General features: G+C 38.2%; 3 protein-coding genes across 4 annotated transcripts; 2 read left to right on the top strand and 1 right to left on the bottom strand.

The window, feature by feature from the left end:
• Window positions 1-1,044: 1,044 nt before the first annotated feature.
• LOC149021135 (uncharacterized) lies at window positions 1,045-3,955 on the top strand. Its single transcript, XM_089149388.1, has 2 exons — window positions 1,045-1,356; window positions 1,982-3,955. Exon 2 carries the CDS (start codon window positions 2,368-2,370, stop codon window positions 3,577-3,579), a length of 1,212 nt encoding a protein of 403 aa, XP_089005514.1. The 5' UTR covers window positions 1,045-1,356; window positions 1,982-2,367; the 3' UTR covers window positions 3,580-3,955.
• A 2,494-nt stretch (window positions 3,956-6,449) lies between these two features.
• Window positions 6,450-8,945, bottom strand: LOC149021134 (pentatricopeptide repeat-containing protein At4g13650-like). The gene has a single exon (XM_089147430.1). The coding sequence runs from the start codon at window positions 8,943-8,945 to the stop codon at window positions 6,450-6,452; it is 2,496 nt and encodes an 831-aa protein (XP_089003556.1).
• Window positions 8,946-9,453: 508 nt separating this feature from the next.
• Window positions 9,454-14,854, top strand: LOC149021133 (Acyl-CoA N-acyltransferases (NAT) superfamily protein). 2 transcript variants are annotated; one of them, XM_089149386.1, is made up of 5 exons: window positions 9,454-9,813; window positions 10,195-10,247; window positions 10,570-10,725; window positions 11,768-11,985; window positions 14,558-14,854. In XM_089149386.1, the coding sequence occupies exons 1-5, from the start codon at window positions 9,592-9,594 to the stop codon at window positions 14,569-14,571; spliced, it is 663 nt and encodes a 220-aa protein (XP_089005512.1). In that variant the 5' UTR covers window positions 9,454-9,591; the 3' UTR covers window positions 14,572-14,854. The 2 variants fall into 2 exon arrangements, with proteins under 2 accessions (XP_089005512.1, XP_089005511.1); XM_089149385.1 differs by having other exon boundaries at window positions 9,457-9,975; window positions 14,558-14,849.
• The last annotated feature ends 1,408 nt before the right edge of the window (window positions 14,855-16,262 follow it).

Below are 16,262 nucleotides of genomic sequence, written 5' to 3'. Positions count from 1 at the left end.
AATGTGAGTGAGGACTTAAAAAATATACAAATGCAAGGGAGATTGAAAATTTTATTATAAACCTCACCTGATACGGAATTCTCCATTCACCTTTGGATGAATAGCTTTAACCATCACTACCCCCGCTCAGGAATGGCCATCTATGGTCATGAGGTTGAAATGAGAAATGAATGTCAAGGGTTAGCAATTAAGTATTCCACCATTCAAGAAGCCCACCAAACATGACCAAACAAGTGGCTGAAAAAACTCTCAAGGAATGAAGGACTTCCTTTACCAGGTCCTCACTTACCACTCTTACCTCGGGTCCCACACACAAACAAAACAATTAAATAAAATGCAAATGCAAAAACTAATTTTGAAATTTAATATATAGATAATATAGATTTTAATAAAAAACCTAACATCATCTAACTACAAGAGTTTAAAATTCAATAATATCGTGTATCTTCTCATAAATCATACTCATGAGGTGCCAGTTGGATTCCAGATCCTTTATCCACATGGGTGAGATGAACTTAAAAAATATACAAATCATGGATTGAAAATTTTATTCGAAAGGCACTGATACAATTATATTATGGGAAAAACATCATCGGCTATGCACGTCTATGGGTTGTGTACAACAATGTACTTACATGCCAAAAAAATGGCTAAAAAAACTTAAAAATTAAAAAAATATTATTATTTTTTATTCAAAATCAAGACTTCAACTACACCCTATTTGGGATAAAAATGCATTAGCACAATAGAAAAATGTATACAACCGAGGAATTTTTTTCTCTGCATTAAAATTATCAATGAAAACAAGAAAAAAAAATCGAAGTGTAGAATCTAAAGATGTAGAGTATCTGAATCCAAGATTCTGAGAGGTGAAGGAGAGAATCTAGGGGGTCACCCTTCACCGGACGAATACACAGCCACGGAAAACGCAGCCTCACCATTTCCAGCTAGGCGTGGAATAATTCGAACCTAGGATTTTGATTCCCGAATCAAGAGGCTCGGACAAACTAAGCTGGATACAGCCTGTCAGCAACCGAGTCTCCTACTCTTTTTCTCTTCCTTCCAGTTTTGTTTGTCCCCTCTTCGCTCCTCTCTCTCCTTCCATCGTCCGTCCTCATCTGCTTCTGCTTTCAGTTAGGGTTTTGGATCATTTTTTCGGAGATTATAATCCTATCTGAAGCTCGTTGGATCGATATTTGCCGTTCGGAGAGCTCTCGTTTGGTATCTTTTGTTCTACTTAGTTTCATCCAGAGAATCCGTCAACTCAGGTGTTGTTTTACTCTTTTCTCGTTTTGCCATGGCGGATCAGTTTTCTTTCTGACTAAAATGCTGGCTACAATAGGCGCATTCTTACAGGTATTTATTATTTGCTCTGGACTTCTGTGTATCGATGAAGTACTTGATCGTTAGAAGATGTTCTTTTCAACATTGTTTGTTTGCTGAAAGTTAAGGGATTCCTTGAATAAAATCTGTTTCGTGTAAAAACTGTTTTTTTTTCAAGTGTTTTCTTCAGTTTATGTGGTTTAGTATTTGATTATGTTTCCGAAGGTGTTAAAGTTACATTGATGCTTCTTTGAAGAATTTCCAAATTATGCAACTAGTAGGAGATGTTAAATCAATGTTTGCCTTAGATGTATTAACGGTTTCTTATGCCTCTTGATGGAGAGCCTAGGAGAATACTGATCGCTTTTTGCGGCTTTAAAATTTTGTTGTTGCTCTTATTTGAGTTGAGAAGTTCGTGTGGGTCATGTATTGTGAACTTTTATTTGGTGGAAAACTGAGGGCACATTCATTGATGACGATAGAGAGAGGAAGCATTTCAATTGGGAAAAGGATTGGCATGTGGAAGTGTATACTTTTCCTAGATATCTTACTTTATATGGATCTCACTATGTAGTTGTTTCAGTTTGTTCTATTAAAGTATTGCAACTTTGATTCTGTTTTCTGCATTTACTGATAATAAGTTGTCATAAAAAATTAGGTTGTCATAAATGGATGGCTGAACTCAATCATAAAGTGGAGTGCTTCAGACAAATAAAGTGACAGCATTTGTTATTTTACTAGAGGATTTTGTAGTATGTAACATTTTTGTGAACTGGAAGAAAGAGTTTATTTGAGATAACTGGCAGTTACAGCAGCTGGTTAGAATGGTCTAAACAGTTGCCTCCTTTTGCGTTGGAGGTACTTTGATCTGGCTGTTTTAAACATAGGGCATATGGTTGTTCAGGGCGGCACAGAAGGCTTCAGGCATTACTTAAGTGGTTCATTGAGCAATTCTTATTTATTTGAGTGTACATCTACTTTCTTGGCCGGGCGTTTCAGTATCCATGCTGGTGGAGAGCATGCGTGGAATCTGTGCTTCGGGTAATGCCCCTGACCAGACTCGTCACCGAGGCATTCGGTGTGGTGACAATCTTTCTAGTATTAGTGCTGGTGCTTTTTGGTGTTCTCTGCATACTTTACTCAGTTTACTTCAGAGCTTCAATCAGGGGACAAGGCTTTGCCCAACTTCAATATTTTAACGGACCGTGGATAATCCGAATCACATTAATCTGTTTTGCAATTTGGTGGGGTTTTGGTGAGGTTGTTCGGTTGAGTTTCTTGAGACAGGGAAGAGTATTGTATTTCCTTACCTTAGAATGGCAGGAGATTGCCTGCAAAGTCTACATTCTTTCAAATCTTGGGTTTTCAGAGCCATGCTTGCTTCTCACCCTTATGTTTCTACTTCGTGCCTCCTTGCAGAGGAGGGATTCAGGAACCTTAAGCCAGCAATGGAATGGAAAGACAGCCAGTTATGTTCTTCTATACTGTCTTCCTCTGTTTGTCCTTCAGCTCGGTGTCGTATTGATTGGGCTTGGGTTCAACAGTGGAAACTTTATGCAGAAGATGCCCCATTCGCTTTTAACAGCTGTTGTGCACCACGATGATGTTGCCCTTTGCACATACCCGTTACTGAGTACTGTTTTTCTTGGGCTTTTTGTCATTCTAGTATCTGTCTATTTGTTGTGTCTTGGAAGGCAAATGGTTTATCAGGTAATCAACAAGGGACTGCGCAGGAGAGTTTATTGGCTGATCTTCTCTATTTCAGGTTTCCTGCCATTAAGGGTTCTTTTGCTTGGTTTATCTGTTCTATCTCGGCCAGAGCATGTTTTGTTTGAAGCTCTTGTCTTTCTAGCTTTTCTTGTTCTTTTAACTTGTGCCGGGTTGGGTGTCACCATGCTTGTCTACTGCCCAGTTGCGGATTCTTTAGCCTTGAGGGTCATGAGGGATTTTGAAGCCGGAGGGAGGTCAGACTACAACAATGAAACCGATCTTATTGCTAGCCAGAGCCTTCTTGAAACTAGTTCAGTTAGTGTTATTGAAACTGGTTCAGCTAGTGTTATTGGGAGGAACTCAGATGCTTCAACAAAGCGTGGGTCTATCTCCTTCAGGACTATGGTGAAGGATGATGCTTCTGTAGAGGTGTTTGATGAATTGCGCCTCTTCTCTCCTGATTCAGATCAGCTTCTGGCCCCACCTGGCTCTCCACCACATGCTGGCTGGTCCATGTTCCCCCATAAACAAGTTTCTGAACAGTAGGAATCCAGAGTTTGGAGCTGCTATATTAGTTTTTTTCATTAAGGTCGTCTGTAAAGGTTTGCTCATAGGAATTGGTGGCTGTATTCTCAGATTTTATTCCAATGAGAGAACGGTTTTACCTGGTTCCCTGTTTGCAAATTGGTTAAGGCTGGGATTTTTCTTTGTTATCTGTTCTTTGCCCTTCAGGGGCTCGTCATTTTTTATTTTCTGGTAAAACCTTTACTGGTTCATCAGTTGAGGTTTAACCGTTTGGTCAATTCTCTGTGGGTGAACAGTGGTATTAAAATTGAAATTCCATCAAAAACTTAAAGTTTCGTACATGTAACCCCGCCATTTTTTTTTGTTATTGTCAAATTTTTGGAGAATAACATGAGTAAAGTAAAAGAAAATTACATTTAAGGGTTTTTTTTTATTATTTCTTATTCTCATTTTCTGACAGTTTTTATTTTTGATGCATTTAGTATTCAATTTGAATTCTATTTTTATTTAAAAGAATAGAAAGACTGTATTGCGGATTCTGGGTCAAAAATCTATTTATTTTTTCATATTTAAATGCAAATGGAGGATATAATTAAATTTTTTTAATGAAAGTTGTATTGTGTTTTTTTTTACACTCTCAAATCTCGATAATCTATTCTCAATTTTTTTTTATTAATTATTCATTTTAATATGCAAAATTTATTTTTGTTCGGGATTTATTCTATTATTTTTAAAGGGGGATTTATGCTGGTTTGGTTGTGTGAATTCTTGGATTCATGAAATCTAGGGATTTATTTTTTTACACTCAAAATGTGAATATGTAGATTCATGAGTATGAGGTGAAATTCAAAGATTTCACTCTTACTATAAAAACGCTAAACATTTGAACCATCACTCCGTAAATGTTTTTTCTAGATGAATTTATAAATTTCATTCTAAAGATTCAAACTAACCAAACAGTTAATTTTATAAACCATGACTCCATAAATTTGAAATCTCCAAACTCAAGTAACCAAAGAGGCCTTATAGAGAATTTTGGAGAATTGAAGAAGTGATCAGAGAATAGAGAATATGATTAACGAAGATGTCTTGATTCTTGAATCACCTCAAGTTGGGAGACTTTTTTAGCACACATAATGTGTGGAGTCTATATGAGATTCATTAGGGTCTTATCTCTGAAGTATTTTATTAGTATTTAGATGTAAGTTGCACAAAATGTGTGGTAAAAAACGTTATACAACGTTTGTTTGCTAAATTTGAAGTGGGGTAAAAACAAAAGGTGAGAATTTTTTTTTTTAAAAGTAAAATTTTAAGGATCTATTTAGTTACATGAGTTTGGAAATTTCAAATCTATGGAATCACAATTTATAAAATTAACTATTTGGTTAACATGAATATGTGGTGGAATGTTTGGTCAACGTGAATTTTTTGAGCGTGCAAATGTTTAGCTCTTTTAGTCGGGTGAAAACTCTAGATTTCACCCCATACCCATAAATTTACAGATTCACGTTTTTAGTGTGAAAAGATAAATATCTAGGTTTCATGAATCAAGGGATTTCCACAACTAAATGGGTATAAATCTCACATTCAGGAATCCAAATATTTGAAATCTCTAGGTTCATGTAATGCAAATTGGCCCTAATGAAATTTCACAATGTGGTTTATTTGGTTCATTCGGGTGAAAAAGTTGGCAGGTAAGTTTCTTTAATTTAATGAAGTTTATTTGTTGAGATGATATACTAACTTTTTCACCCCATCCCTTTTAAAAGTCTCACTAAATAAATGAAATTTTGTGGAAAAATACTAAATAGGATCCCAATTTGAAACTTTTTCGACAAAATCCTTTTCTTTCGCATTCCCCCACCCTATTCCACATATTTATTTTTTCCACCCATTTTTTACTCACTCCATCGTTGCAAACCAACGGTACTTAAGGAGCTTCCCAATGGGAGAGCTGTGGTAGCAAGAATCGTAGAATACATATTGGATTGATAAGCTCTACGATGACTCTTATTTAGCCATACAACTTCGGTATGACAGATCTACATGATCCTTGGATACCCTGCTGACATGAATGAAAAAGCTTAAAGAGTTAATTTTTTAGGTTCTGATATGACATGGATGCGATAAATTGAATATAATGATGTTGAAGAACTGAATGTTTAATGACTGATAACAGAGAACGACTCGACTAGTTTCAGTAGGCTTGCAACATAGCAGTTAAGCAGTATCCAAGTTCTTTGAGAGGGTTCACTGGAAAAAAAAAAAAAAAAAGGGTTCTTCGAGAGGATTTGCCTAATCTTCCAAATATACAACCTGCTACGCCATGAAGCAACATTCTCCAACAACTTAGTTCCATCAAGTCATCCATGGTCGGTTCTTTGTATTGTTTATAAGGTAGCTGTTGCTTCTTGCAAAATATAAAAATTTGAACTGAGTTCTTGGCTTCATATCTATAGGATCGTCGACTTTCTATTTTCTCCATTACTGGCCATGACTGCTCGGTAAAGATGCAGGCACAGAAATTCCAACGCACACAGCACGTTCTGGACCTTAGTCTTTCAACTTCAGAAAATTTTGAAATATTTTGATCTAGCCTTCCAAATCTGGGTGCCAATCCATATCGTTGGTCGAATGGGGAGCTGATCTAGGAAGAGATTTCAGTAATCTGCACAGGCTGCTTTCAATTTACTCCACGGTGTTTGGATTTTCAATCTTATAATATGAGGGTTGTTACTATGTTGGGTCCACAAGATACCACAGGTTTTGGTGTTCTATATAAATCTACTGTCTGTTTATTCATTGACCTTAAATAGATTAATTTACAAAGTCAAGAGTACAATCTTGTGGAAAAATCAGTAGTAGATTCCTTGATTGCACAGTGTCTTGAATCAACTCCAAATCCAACTATACCCAGTTTCTTTCCTCAGTCTCCTATCCTTCATTCTGTTTCTCATCTCTGCTTTTTCCTCCATTTTCTCTACTGAAGCATATATGTTGGAAAGGAGGATGTACGAAGATGCATCAAGTGGCTCCAGCTGCATCATTTTCTCTGCAACTTCCTTTCCAAGCTGAATATTTTCATTGTCCCTACAAGCACTGAGCAATGTCTGCCAAATTAATGTGCAAGGTCTGAATGGCATGCTTTCAATCAAATCTTTGGCCTCTCTTAGATTCCCAGCCCGGCACAAAATGTCAACCATACACGCATAATGCTCTTCACACGGGACAATTCCATAGTCACTGTACATAGATTTAAATATGACCTCTGCTTCTGTTATAAGACCAGCATGACTACATGCAGAAAGAACACCAATAATGGTTACATAATTTGGTTTTTCTCTTGAGTTTTTCATGTCTGATAATGTATGCAGTGCTTCTCTTCCACAACCATGATATGCGTAACCACAAATCATAGAGTTCCATGTGATCACATCTCTATAGTTTATGGTATTCTGGAAAACCAAGGATGAATCATAGATGTCTCCACACTTTGCATACAGATTTATAAAAGAATTAGCAACCAAACTATACGAGTCAAATCCTCTGCTGATGACTTGGGCATGAATTTGCAACCCTAGCTTCAGGTCTGTGCATGTGGCACAGGACTTGGAAATACTCGCAAATGTCATGTGGTTAGGCTTGAAGCCATTCTCAATCATTAGCATGTAATATCTGAGAGATTCTCCAGTGAAGCCATTCTGTGCATAACCACAAACAATTGAATTCCATGAAACAGAGTCAGCCAAAGGAATCTCTTTGAAGACTTTGTATGCCTTCTCCATGAATCCACAGCTAGCATACATGGTCAGTAAAGAATTCATCAAGCATGTATCAGAAAGAAGGCCCAACTTTTGGATGTGAGCTTGGATATGCTCTCCAGTCACTGAAGCCTCAAGGTAGCCACATATATCAAGCATCGTGCAGTAAGAGAATTCATTTAAGTCTATATTCAACTCTATCATCTTTTCCCAAATTTTGATTGCTTGATCAAAACACCCAAAACATGCATATCCCATGATCATTGTATTCCATGTGAAGATATCTGGTTCATCGACTTTGCTGAATATCTTCTCCATGCTCTTTGACTTGCTACATTGTGAATACATCTCTAGGAGGGAGTTTTTAAGGAGCAAGACATTCTCAAAACCAGTCTTGATCGTACAACCATGAATCTGTTCTCCAATCTCTAAAGCAGCCAACTTTGAGCAGCTAGAAATGATACTTGAATAAGCTAACTCATCCATCCTGAATCCCTCCAACTGACACTGGCAAAAAAGTCTAATGGCTTCTCCATGCTGACCAAGATCTCGGCATAATCCGATTAGAAGATTGAACAATATGATATCCCTCTCCATCACTTCAAATACTTTACTGGCATAGCTTAAACTTTTACATCTAGAGTACATAGTAAGTATAATATTTATGATAACTTGATCTATGGATTCACTCAACTTCAGTATTAAAACATGTGTCTTCTTTGCACTTTCAAGAACAGTTAATGTTGTAGATGAAGAGAGAAAACTTGAGAATGTAGATTCATTCATCCTCAACCCGGTAGATAAAAGCCTTCCAACAAGACCCATCCCAATGTCTCCTTCACCATTCAATGCATAACCTGCAATTAGTGAGTTCCATGTAACAATATCACGAGAGGTTAGCCCCTCAAACAAACATGTAGCTTCCTCAAAGAGAGATGATTTCGTGTACATTGCGATAAGAGAATTCACTACCGAAACATCAGAATCCAACCCAAACTTAACAACGTAACCATGAATTTGAGTTCCATTATCTATAAGGTAGCTGCTTCCACAGAAGCTTATAAGACTCGTAAGAGCAAAACAACTGACAGGTATACCAATTGAATGAGAACTGCGGAATATATCAAAAGCTTCACTGGAACTACCTAGTTGAAGATAACCTTTCAATAAGATTTCACATGAAGCTTCATCAACAATTCTCATTCGATCAAAAACGTTTCGTGCTCCCTTAATGTCACCACACTTAACATAAGCTGTCAGAAGAGCATTTTCTACAAGAAGATTAGATGAAAACCCATGTTTAAAACACTCTCCATGTATTTGTCTGCAGTTAACCAAACTACCCATCTCAGTCAAGGAAACCAGAACTGAAGCAAAACTCGACTGACTAGGAATGATCGCAGCCCTCCTCATGTCACGGTAAAATGAAAACCCCTCATCAAAGAGCCCTGAACCAACAAGTCCAGAAATCATGGTATTCCAAGAGACAACATCTCTTTCAGGCATTTTGTAGAACAACTTCAGTGCGTCCAAAATAAAACCATCTGTGGTATAAACATGAAGAAGATTGTTGAAAACCAACAAATCTGACTTGGACCCAGTTCGCAAAATGTACGCGTGTACCATCTTCGCAACCTGAAAGGATCCACAACTAGCCGAATTTCGCAGAATTGAAATGAGAAAGTAGGGTTTGCTGGCATGTGTATTCTTCGGTTGGGATCTTGGATCCCCCATGGAACACAAAAAACGGCCATCACTAGCAATTTTGCCATGAAGAAACGCATTGGTAGATGAGAGAGCATGTGTGGTTTCCCTTAGAATATAAATAACCTTAAACAAATTTCCAGGCCGTTTCATATATCCTCTGCAACGAATCTATGGCCATCTGCAAAATGAAGTACCAACGAAGCCTTGACCCGAGCCTGCTACAGAGGCTCAGAACATAGAGATATGCTCCCCTGTACGCCTTTCTGTGAAATCCCTCCAGTGTTTACGCATTCATCTAATCATCTTGACCATCAGATTAGCATATACGGTCAGAACATGTGGCCCTTAGTGAAAGCATTCCATAAGAGTTCTTTTTGGTCACAAAAAGAATTTCATTCACCACCACAGATTTCATTTCCCATTATCTGACAAGTGAGCCTTCTCTCATAGTCCCCCTACTCATTGCTCAAAGAAACAAACCAGAGATCTAAACAGAAAACTCTTTCCAGTTACTTGAACTCTTGCAGTGGAAATTCATGGCCCAACCTGACAACCTCATTTGAGTATGGCTCATTTGACAGCAAACACCTACAATTCCTTTCTTCTAAAATCATCTTGCAACTTCACATACAGTAAGAGTTGTAGATGTAATAAAGGACAGGTTGAGAACTTGGGCAGGGATGTGAATTTTTCCAAGAGAAGAACTGAGAAGATAAGGAAGTCCAGGGAGAGACAGAGGGGAACTGTGGTGTCCTTGTGTTCTTCAACCTCTACGGAGAAATTTCAGGTCAGCAAGGAACAGTTTGGCTATTTGGTTTGTGAGTTTGGGTGGAAGGTTAGGAGGTTGGATGAGGAGGAAGATGAGATGAGAAGAGTAGCTCAAGTACAGGCTGAAGCATTTCATGACCCAGTTGTTCTCTTCAATAATTTATTCTTTGAATTCTTCAAGGTCACCCTATCCTTCCAACGGCAAGCTAATATGACTTTCATGAGTCGTTAAATTCTTTTCTTTTTTACTGCTTCCTGCAGATCATTTGCACTTTCTGTCCTCTGAATTATCCATAGAAAATGGAAGTGCTTCAACAATATTTTAATAGATAACTGCCACAGTTATTTCGTAACTTCAATGCTGATTCTGCTAGTAACTTATTTGTTCTCCACCATACAGGCTGAAGTGTTCTCTGGCCTTGTCTACAAATTAAGAAACTCACCACCAGATAGGTATGGTATTTGTTAAGGTATTCATGAGTGTACGGTGAAGGCAAAATATATATAGCAGCATGGAAATCGCAATGCTAGATTATGAAGTAATATGCAGTACCTTATCACTGAATCGACCATTTTTAAGGTTAAGACATGGAAAATTTGACTGTGGTTCAGCCACTTTTACAAGCAAGAACTTTGGATTTATTGAAAACTTGCTTCTGGAGTGTAGTATGCCAGTAGAGAGTGCTTTTAAATCACCACATTGTTTGTCACACACAAAACGAGTATATATCTGTCCAGAGTCCAGACACATCAGTTACAAGAATCTATTGTGCAGGTACGCTTGTTTGGTGGCAGAACCAGCAGAATCACCACAGGGACTTGTGGGTGTTGTAGATGTAACAGTCTTGAAAGATGAAGTTGTTCTCAGGCATCTTGAAGCAGCAGAAGAATATCTATATGTTTCTGGGATAGCAGTGTCAAAAGATTTCAGGTAGAAAATTCACTCTGTCAACATTGCCCCCAAATATTGATGTGAATTTGAACCGAAAAAAGCTGACAATGAATGTTCATAGAATATTGACAGGAATAGGATCATATCGGTTGCAAATCTATTTTATTCTAATATATCTGATACCTCCTATGACAGAGGATCATGTCAAGATTATTGATTCCTCTATTTCCAATAAAATCTATATGGACTGATATTGCTTTATCATTTCTTTCCTGTACAAATTCAGTTTAAACTAGATAAGCAGGAAATTTCTAGTTCTTGTGGAGTGTTGTTCTGAATCCAGCTACAAATCTGAACTCTTAATTTTGTATTGCTCGTAAGTTATAATATTTTGTAATTCATCAAAAAGTGTTTCTGAGTCAATGAGGCTCCAGTCACTGCAGGTCTTGGAGGGTCATAATATACATTGCCTTTCCCTTGCTTTTACAGAGACTGTTTAAGAACTTGAATCTGTGATCACTTGGTCACAATGGAGCAACCGTTACCTTCTTGTCAAGCACCTTCTTTCCCCTTATTGCATTTCATATGCTACTTGAATAATACATGGTTTTTAATATGTTGGAGAACATTGTTTCACTAGACACCCATGAAGTCACCAGTAAGTCCTTCTGTAGCAATGTCAAACTCTAATTTTACCATAATTGCTGGCTCAAAACAATTTCTTGTTTATGACCCTTCAAGTTCCTCATTGGGGAGGAGATGGGGTTGGTAGAAATGAACCATTACCAGTATGTGATAACAAAAGGATTCAACTAATGGTCATGGTGGTTATGTGCTTCTTTATGCTAGGGAAAAACTTATTTCAAGAAGGCAATGACAGTTCTCTCATTTGGCTGGAAAGTGAATTTCTTCTCAAAATCCCAACACACAAGCTTCAAATACAGCTGATAATGGTGCCTATTGATTTTTGCATGTTATGTCCCCAAATAATACCTCATCATTATATGTTGTTTCTAATTTTTATTTGGGGGGAAGGGTGTCTGTGATTTCTTGACTCTAGAGTAAAATATACAACCTACAGGAGAAAGAAGGTAGCAACTGCATTGCTTAAAGCCTGTGACATGCTGGCACTCCTTTGGGGTTTTGACTACCTTGCTCTGTGGGCTTATGAAGATGACTTAGCAGCACGCAAGTTGTATGCTAATGCAGGTTATAGAGTTGTTTCAGGAGATTCACCATGGATAACTTCTCTGATACGAAATAGGCGAAGGGTCCTAATGATCAAAAGGTCAAACTCAGGTATGACAGGCCTAATCACAGTTTTCTTGTTCTATAAATTTAAACATGAAACATTCCAGTACTGCTGCAGGAAAGTTCAACTTTGGTGCCTCACTTAATTGGTGAGGACCCTGAGTAATATATTGAAGTCTGAAATTCAGACTTGTTAAATGGTTCCTAATCAACTAATACGACCAATAAGAGCGTTGTAAGATGTATCGACATCTATGATGAGGCACTCGGAGAGTGCTTTGATGTCGCTATTCACAGTCTGTTATTTTTTACTGCACAAACAAAAGAAAGACACAACTTCCACCTACATACAAGCCCAACCAATGACTCGGAAAAAAGAAGGATTCATGAATTTATTTCAATGAAAAAAATGAAAAGTAAATAAATTAACAACAGTAAAGATGAATAAGGTTTCTAATGTATCAAACAGACCTGTGTACTTAGCCTAGCATCTGTTTAGAGTGTTCCAAGGCTAGACCCACTTCTCCTAGCTTATCAATGGCTATGGGGTGCCGTTCAAACACCCCCCCCCCCAAAAAAAAAAAAAAATAATAATAATTAGAAAGAAAGAAAGAAGTAACAACTATGGGGTGTATGATCATATGCACTCTGTCCTCCTAAGCCTCTTTGAGTTCAAGCTTGGATCCTTTCTTGTTGTCTACCTTGGTCTTCCTCTCATCCTTGGTAGACTCTCTAGGCACCACCGCTCCCCTATGCTTGATCACATTCGGAAAGACTCTTCACTTATGGAAAAGTAGGCTCCTCTCTTTCGCGGGTAGGGTTGAGCTCATCTGTTTTGTCTTCCAATCCTCTTACCTCTATTGGTGTGGTATTTTCCCAATCCCCAAGTCTATCTCTTCGGCAATGGAATCCCTCTTCTGTGCTTTCCTTTGGAAGGGCCAGGAATTCTCGCGATTTCTTCGCCCCATCAGTTGGTCTAACATCTGTCAACCTAAATCTAAGGGGGGCCTTGGGATCCGTCGAATTCAAGAGGTCAATTCTGTTGTCCTGCTTAAACTCATTTGGAAAATTGTTTCTAAACATGACTCCATTTGTGTCAATTGGGTCTACTCTTCTCTCCTCAAATCTGATTCCTCTTGGACTGTCCCCATCCCTTCTAACCCCTCATGGATCTGGAGGAAGCTTCTCCTCCTAAGACCAAGAGCCCTCCCTACTATCTCCACCCAGGTTTCCTCTAGTTCCTCCACATCCTTGTAGCTTGATTCGTGGCATCCGATGGGTATTCTTCTTACTCTCTTCTCCCCCCGCATTGTCTATGAAACCTGCATACCAAAATCAGCCCCTCTCGATTTTCATCTCTAATGGTTCTTGAGACCCCTCCCCCTCCATAGTCTCACACAAGTTTGGAACTCTCTTCCCCCCCCCCCCCAATTTTACCCTCCCCCCATGACTTATTAGTTTGGCTCCCCTCCACCACCAAATCCTTCACCACATCTTCTGCTTGGAATCTATTTCATTCCCCTTCTCCCTCCCCCCTTGGCCCCCCCGGTTTGGTTCAAAGATCATACACCCCGTCATTCCCTCACCCTTTGGCGAGCCCTAAACCTAGCCCTCCCCACCCAAGTTTTCCTTATTAGCTGCCATATCCCTGCTAACCCCAGCTGTATCCTTTGTTGGAATGGTACTTAGGACATTGAACATCTATTCTTCTCTTGCCCCTTCTCTAGTTCTCTCTAGAGAAAAGCCATCGCTTCCATTTGAGCCCCGCTCATGTCGCTCATTTGGGTTTGATCATGATTGGTCTTGGGTTTTGAGTAACTTTGCAAGTACCTCTATTTGTGACCGGATTGGTAGACTTGATTTGGAATGCTATTCACTTTGATGTTTCAGCTAGGATTAGCTCCATTCCCCATCCCCCGGTTGTTGACTCCCCAAGGAACAAGTTCATTGTTGTCTCCTAGGGTCTCAACTCCCAATTCCATCCTTCTCTTTGATCCTTTCCCTTCTAGATCTTTCTTGTAGTTCGTTGTTTGTATAATTTAATTATTCATTCATCCCTCCCCCCCCCCCCCCCAAAAAAAAAAAAAATACTTTGGGGTGTTGGAAAATTCTAATAGAGGGTGAGAGGAGGATCAAAAGATCATGTCAACCCATAACCCAAGAGCGTATGTGTGTTTGTGCGATTATTTTTGTGCCTGTTTGGGTGGGTTGGTGGGCATCATAGATCAAGTTTATTCACTAGGCTTTTTTATTCATCAGTGGTCATATACGCATGAAAAACATACTGGACCACCAATATAACCATCATATCACTACTAATTGATGAACTGACTGGATTAATGAGCCAAAGCCAGAGATCTTACTAGTAAATCCTGTGGCAAAAATATGAGTGTTAGGTTTTAGTAGTAACTACTTGACAAACCTTGAATTTTAATTTTTATAAAGTATATATATGGCAATTAAAAGGCCAAATTGATGATTCAACCCAATCCAAGAAATTGATCAAGTTCCACAGTTTACAGAACTTTCTGATGTAAGAAAACATAAGTGAATTTTCTTGTTACAGCATTTGAGCTAGATTATGAATCTATTATAACTAATTCTCTGATGTTGCTTGCAGGAGATTGGTGCTGACAGTATTATTGCCAAAAAAAGGAAAAACTGAATCACTGTACATCCGAGGCTAAACTCATCATCACAACTTTAACATTCAATTTTGGTTTCCTTTTTCAAACTTCAAGTCTGTAGCATCAAATACCCCAGCTTCTTTGATATAAGAATAGATGTGCAACACAAAAAGTTAAAGAATTACAGCTGTTCTTCTTCATCATCCAAGTTGGAGACCAAGAATGACTTTTGTGTTAAATACACAAATCAAGAGTGTAATTCTATACTATTTATCAATATTACATGAAATTATTTGTATCTTCCAAGACTAAAATATAAGAGTACATGTCTAATAGAGGGATCATTTAAAATTGTTGAGTAACACTGAAACACATAAATACTCAAGAACATGAAATTGCAGCAATTTTAGCTTCAAAATGCTCAGTACTGTCCTGGATTCTGAACAACTAGTCAATCAGCATGGCAACCTAAGAAGCAGTGAGTTGAGATTTGAATAACCTACCTAACTTTATATTTATAAAGGGAGAAAGAGGAGCAGGGGAAGGAAAAAGGGAAAGAAAATGCAGTATAAGAGAAAACCAAGTGCAAAATTCCCCCGAAAATCCCTGAAATATCCTCAGAGACTAAATTTAGCAAGAAACACTGTTGGAACATCTAAACCCCACCCATTTATGCTAACTATCTTGGGGCAGAACAAATAATTTTCCTCACTCACAGTTAATTATTTTAGTTCTAAGCTATAGATATCATTTTTCAGTAGTTTCCAAAATACTGAAATCGCAATAGGTAGGAATTCCACATATTGTTCCATTATAATTCTAGTTTGAGATTGTTAAAATGAAATATGCATTCTTAAATGCCGAAATGATGCCAAATGAAAATATGCACCTTATATCAACTAATTCCCCAATCACGAATGAGGTAACTGAAAGTTTGACAAGAACGAAGAAGCTATCACCCAGAAACCTACAAGAGGGATACTACTTGCATCACCAATAGGGAAAGTAGAAGGCCTTAATCGACCATGAATATCCCAACATCAAAGGTTACATTGCCGGTGGAGAACTGTGAAGAGAAATGCTGTCTTTCACCCATCTCTTCATGGATAAAGCTTATGGCATTGGAGATTCTCATTGATGTTCAGCAGATAAGACAGAGAGAGTAGCAGCAAGGGCTATATTTGACACCAAAGCTGAAAAAACCTCCATAACATTCAAAACTAGAACAAAGAGAAACAACCCTCAGATTCAAACCAGATAAATGCAAGCTAGAGTCATAGACCCCCCCCCCCCAAGAAGAGATCAAAAGCCAAGAAGTGAAGAAACACAGCCAAAGAAGAGTATATCATGAGAGATGAACAAAAGCAAAGGTTGGATGGGAAAAAGGATCAGGATATGAAGAACATTTGTCCAAAGCAACAATATTTATCAGGCGTCTGAAGAAATTTATAGAAGCTAAAGAAGATATCGACATGCCTAATACTGTATTCTATGGATAAAGTATCTAATTGGTAGAATTACTGTAAATATCTATTATGGAGGTCGATGACGTCCAGTGCCAAAGGATACATGAGGTCAACACTAAGGACAACCAAAAATGCTTTGAACAGAAAAATCTTGAAGCATGAAACGATGGTACTAGATGGGCATGAACATACTAGTTTGTGTCTACCTCTCCATAAAATGTGGATCTGGATC

The sequence above is a fragment of the Hakea prostrata genome, chromosome 3, assembly GCF_041222555.1.
Source record: "Hakea prostrata isolate BN-2017 chromosome 3, UWA_Hpros_2, whole genome shotgun sequence".
Taxonomy (NCBI): Eukaryota; Viridiplantae; Streptophyta; class Magnoliopsida; order Proteales; family Proteaceae; genus Hakea; species Hakea prostrata.
The sequence above is the reverse complement of the archived record's forward strand: the minus strand, read 5'-3'. Positions and strand labels throughout refer to the sequence as shown.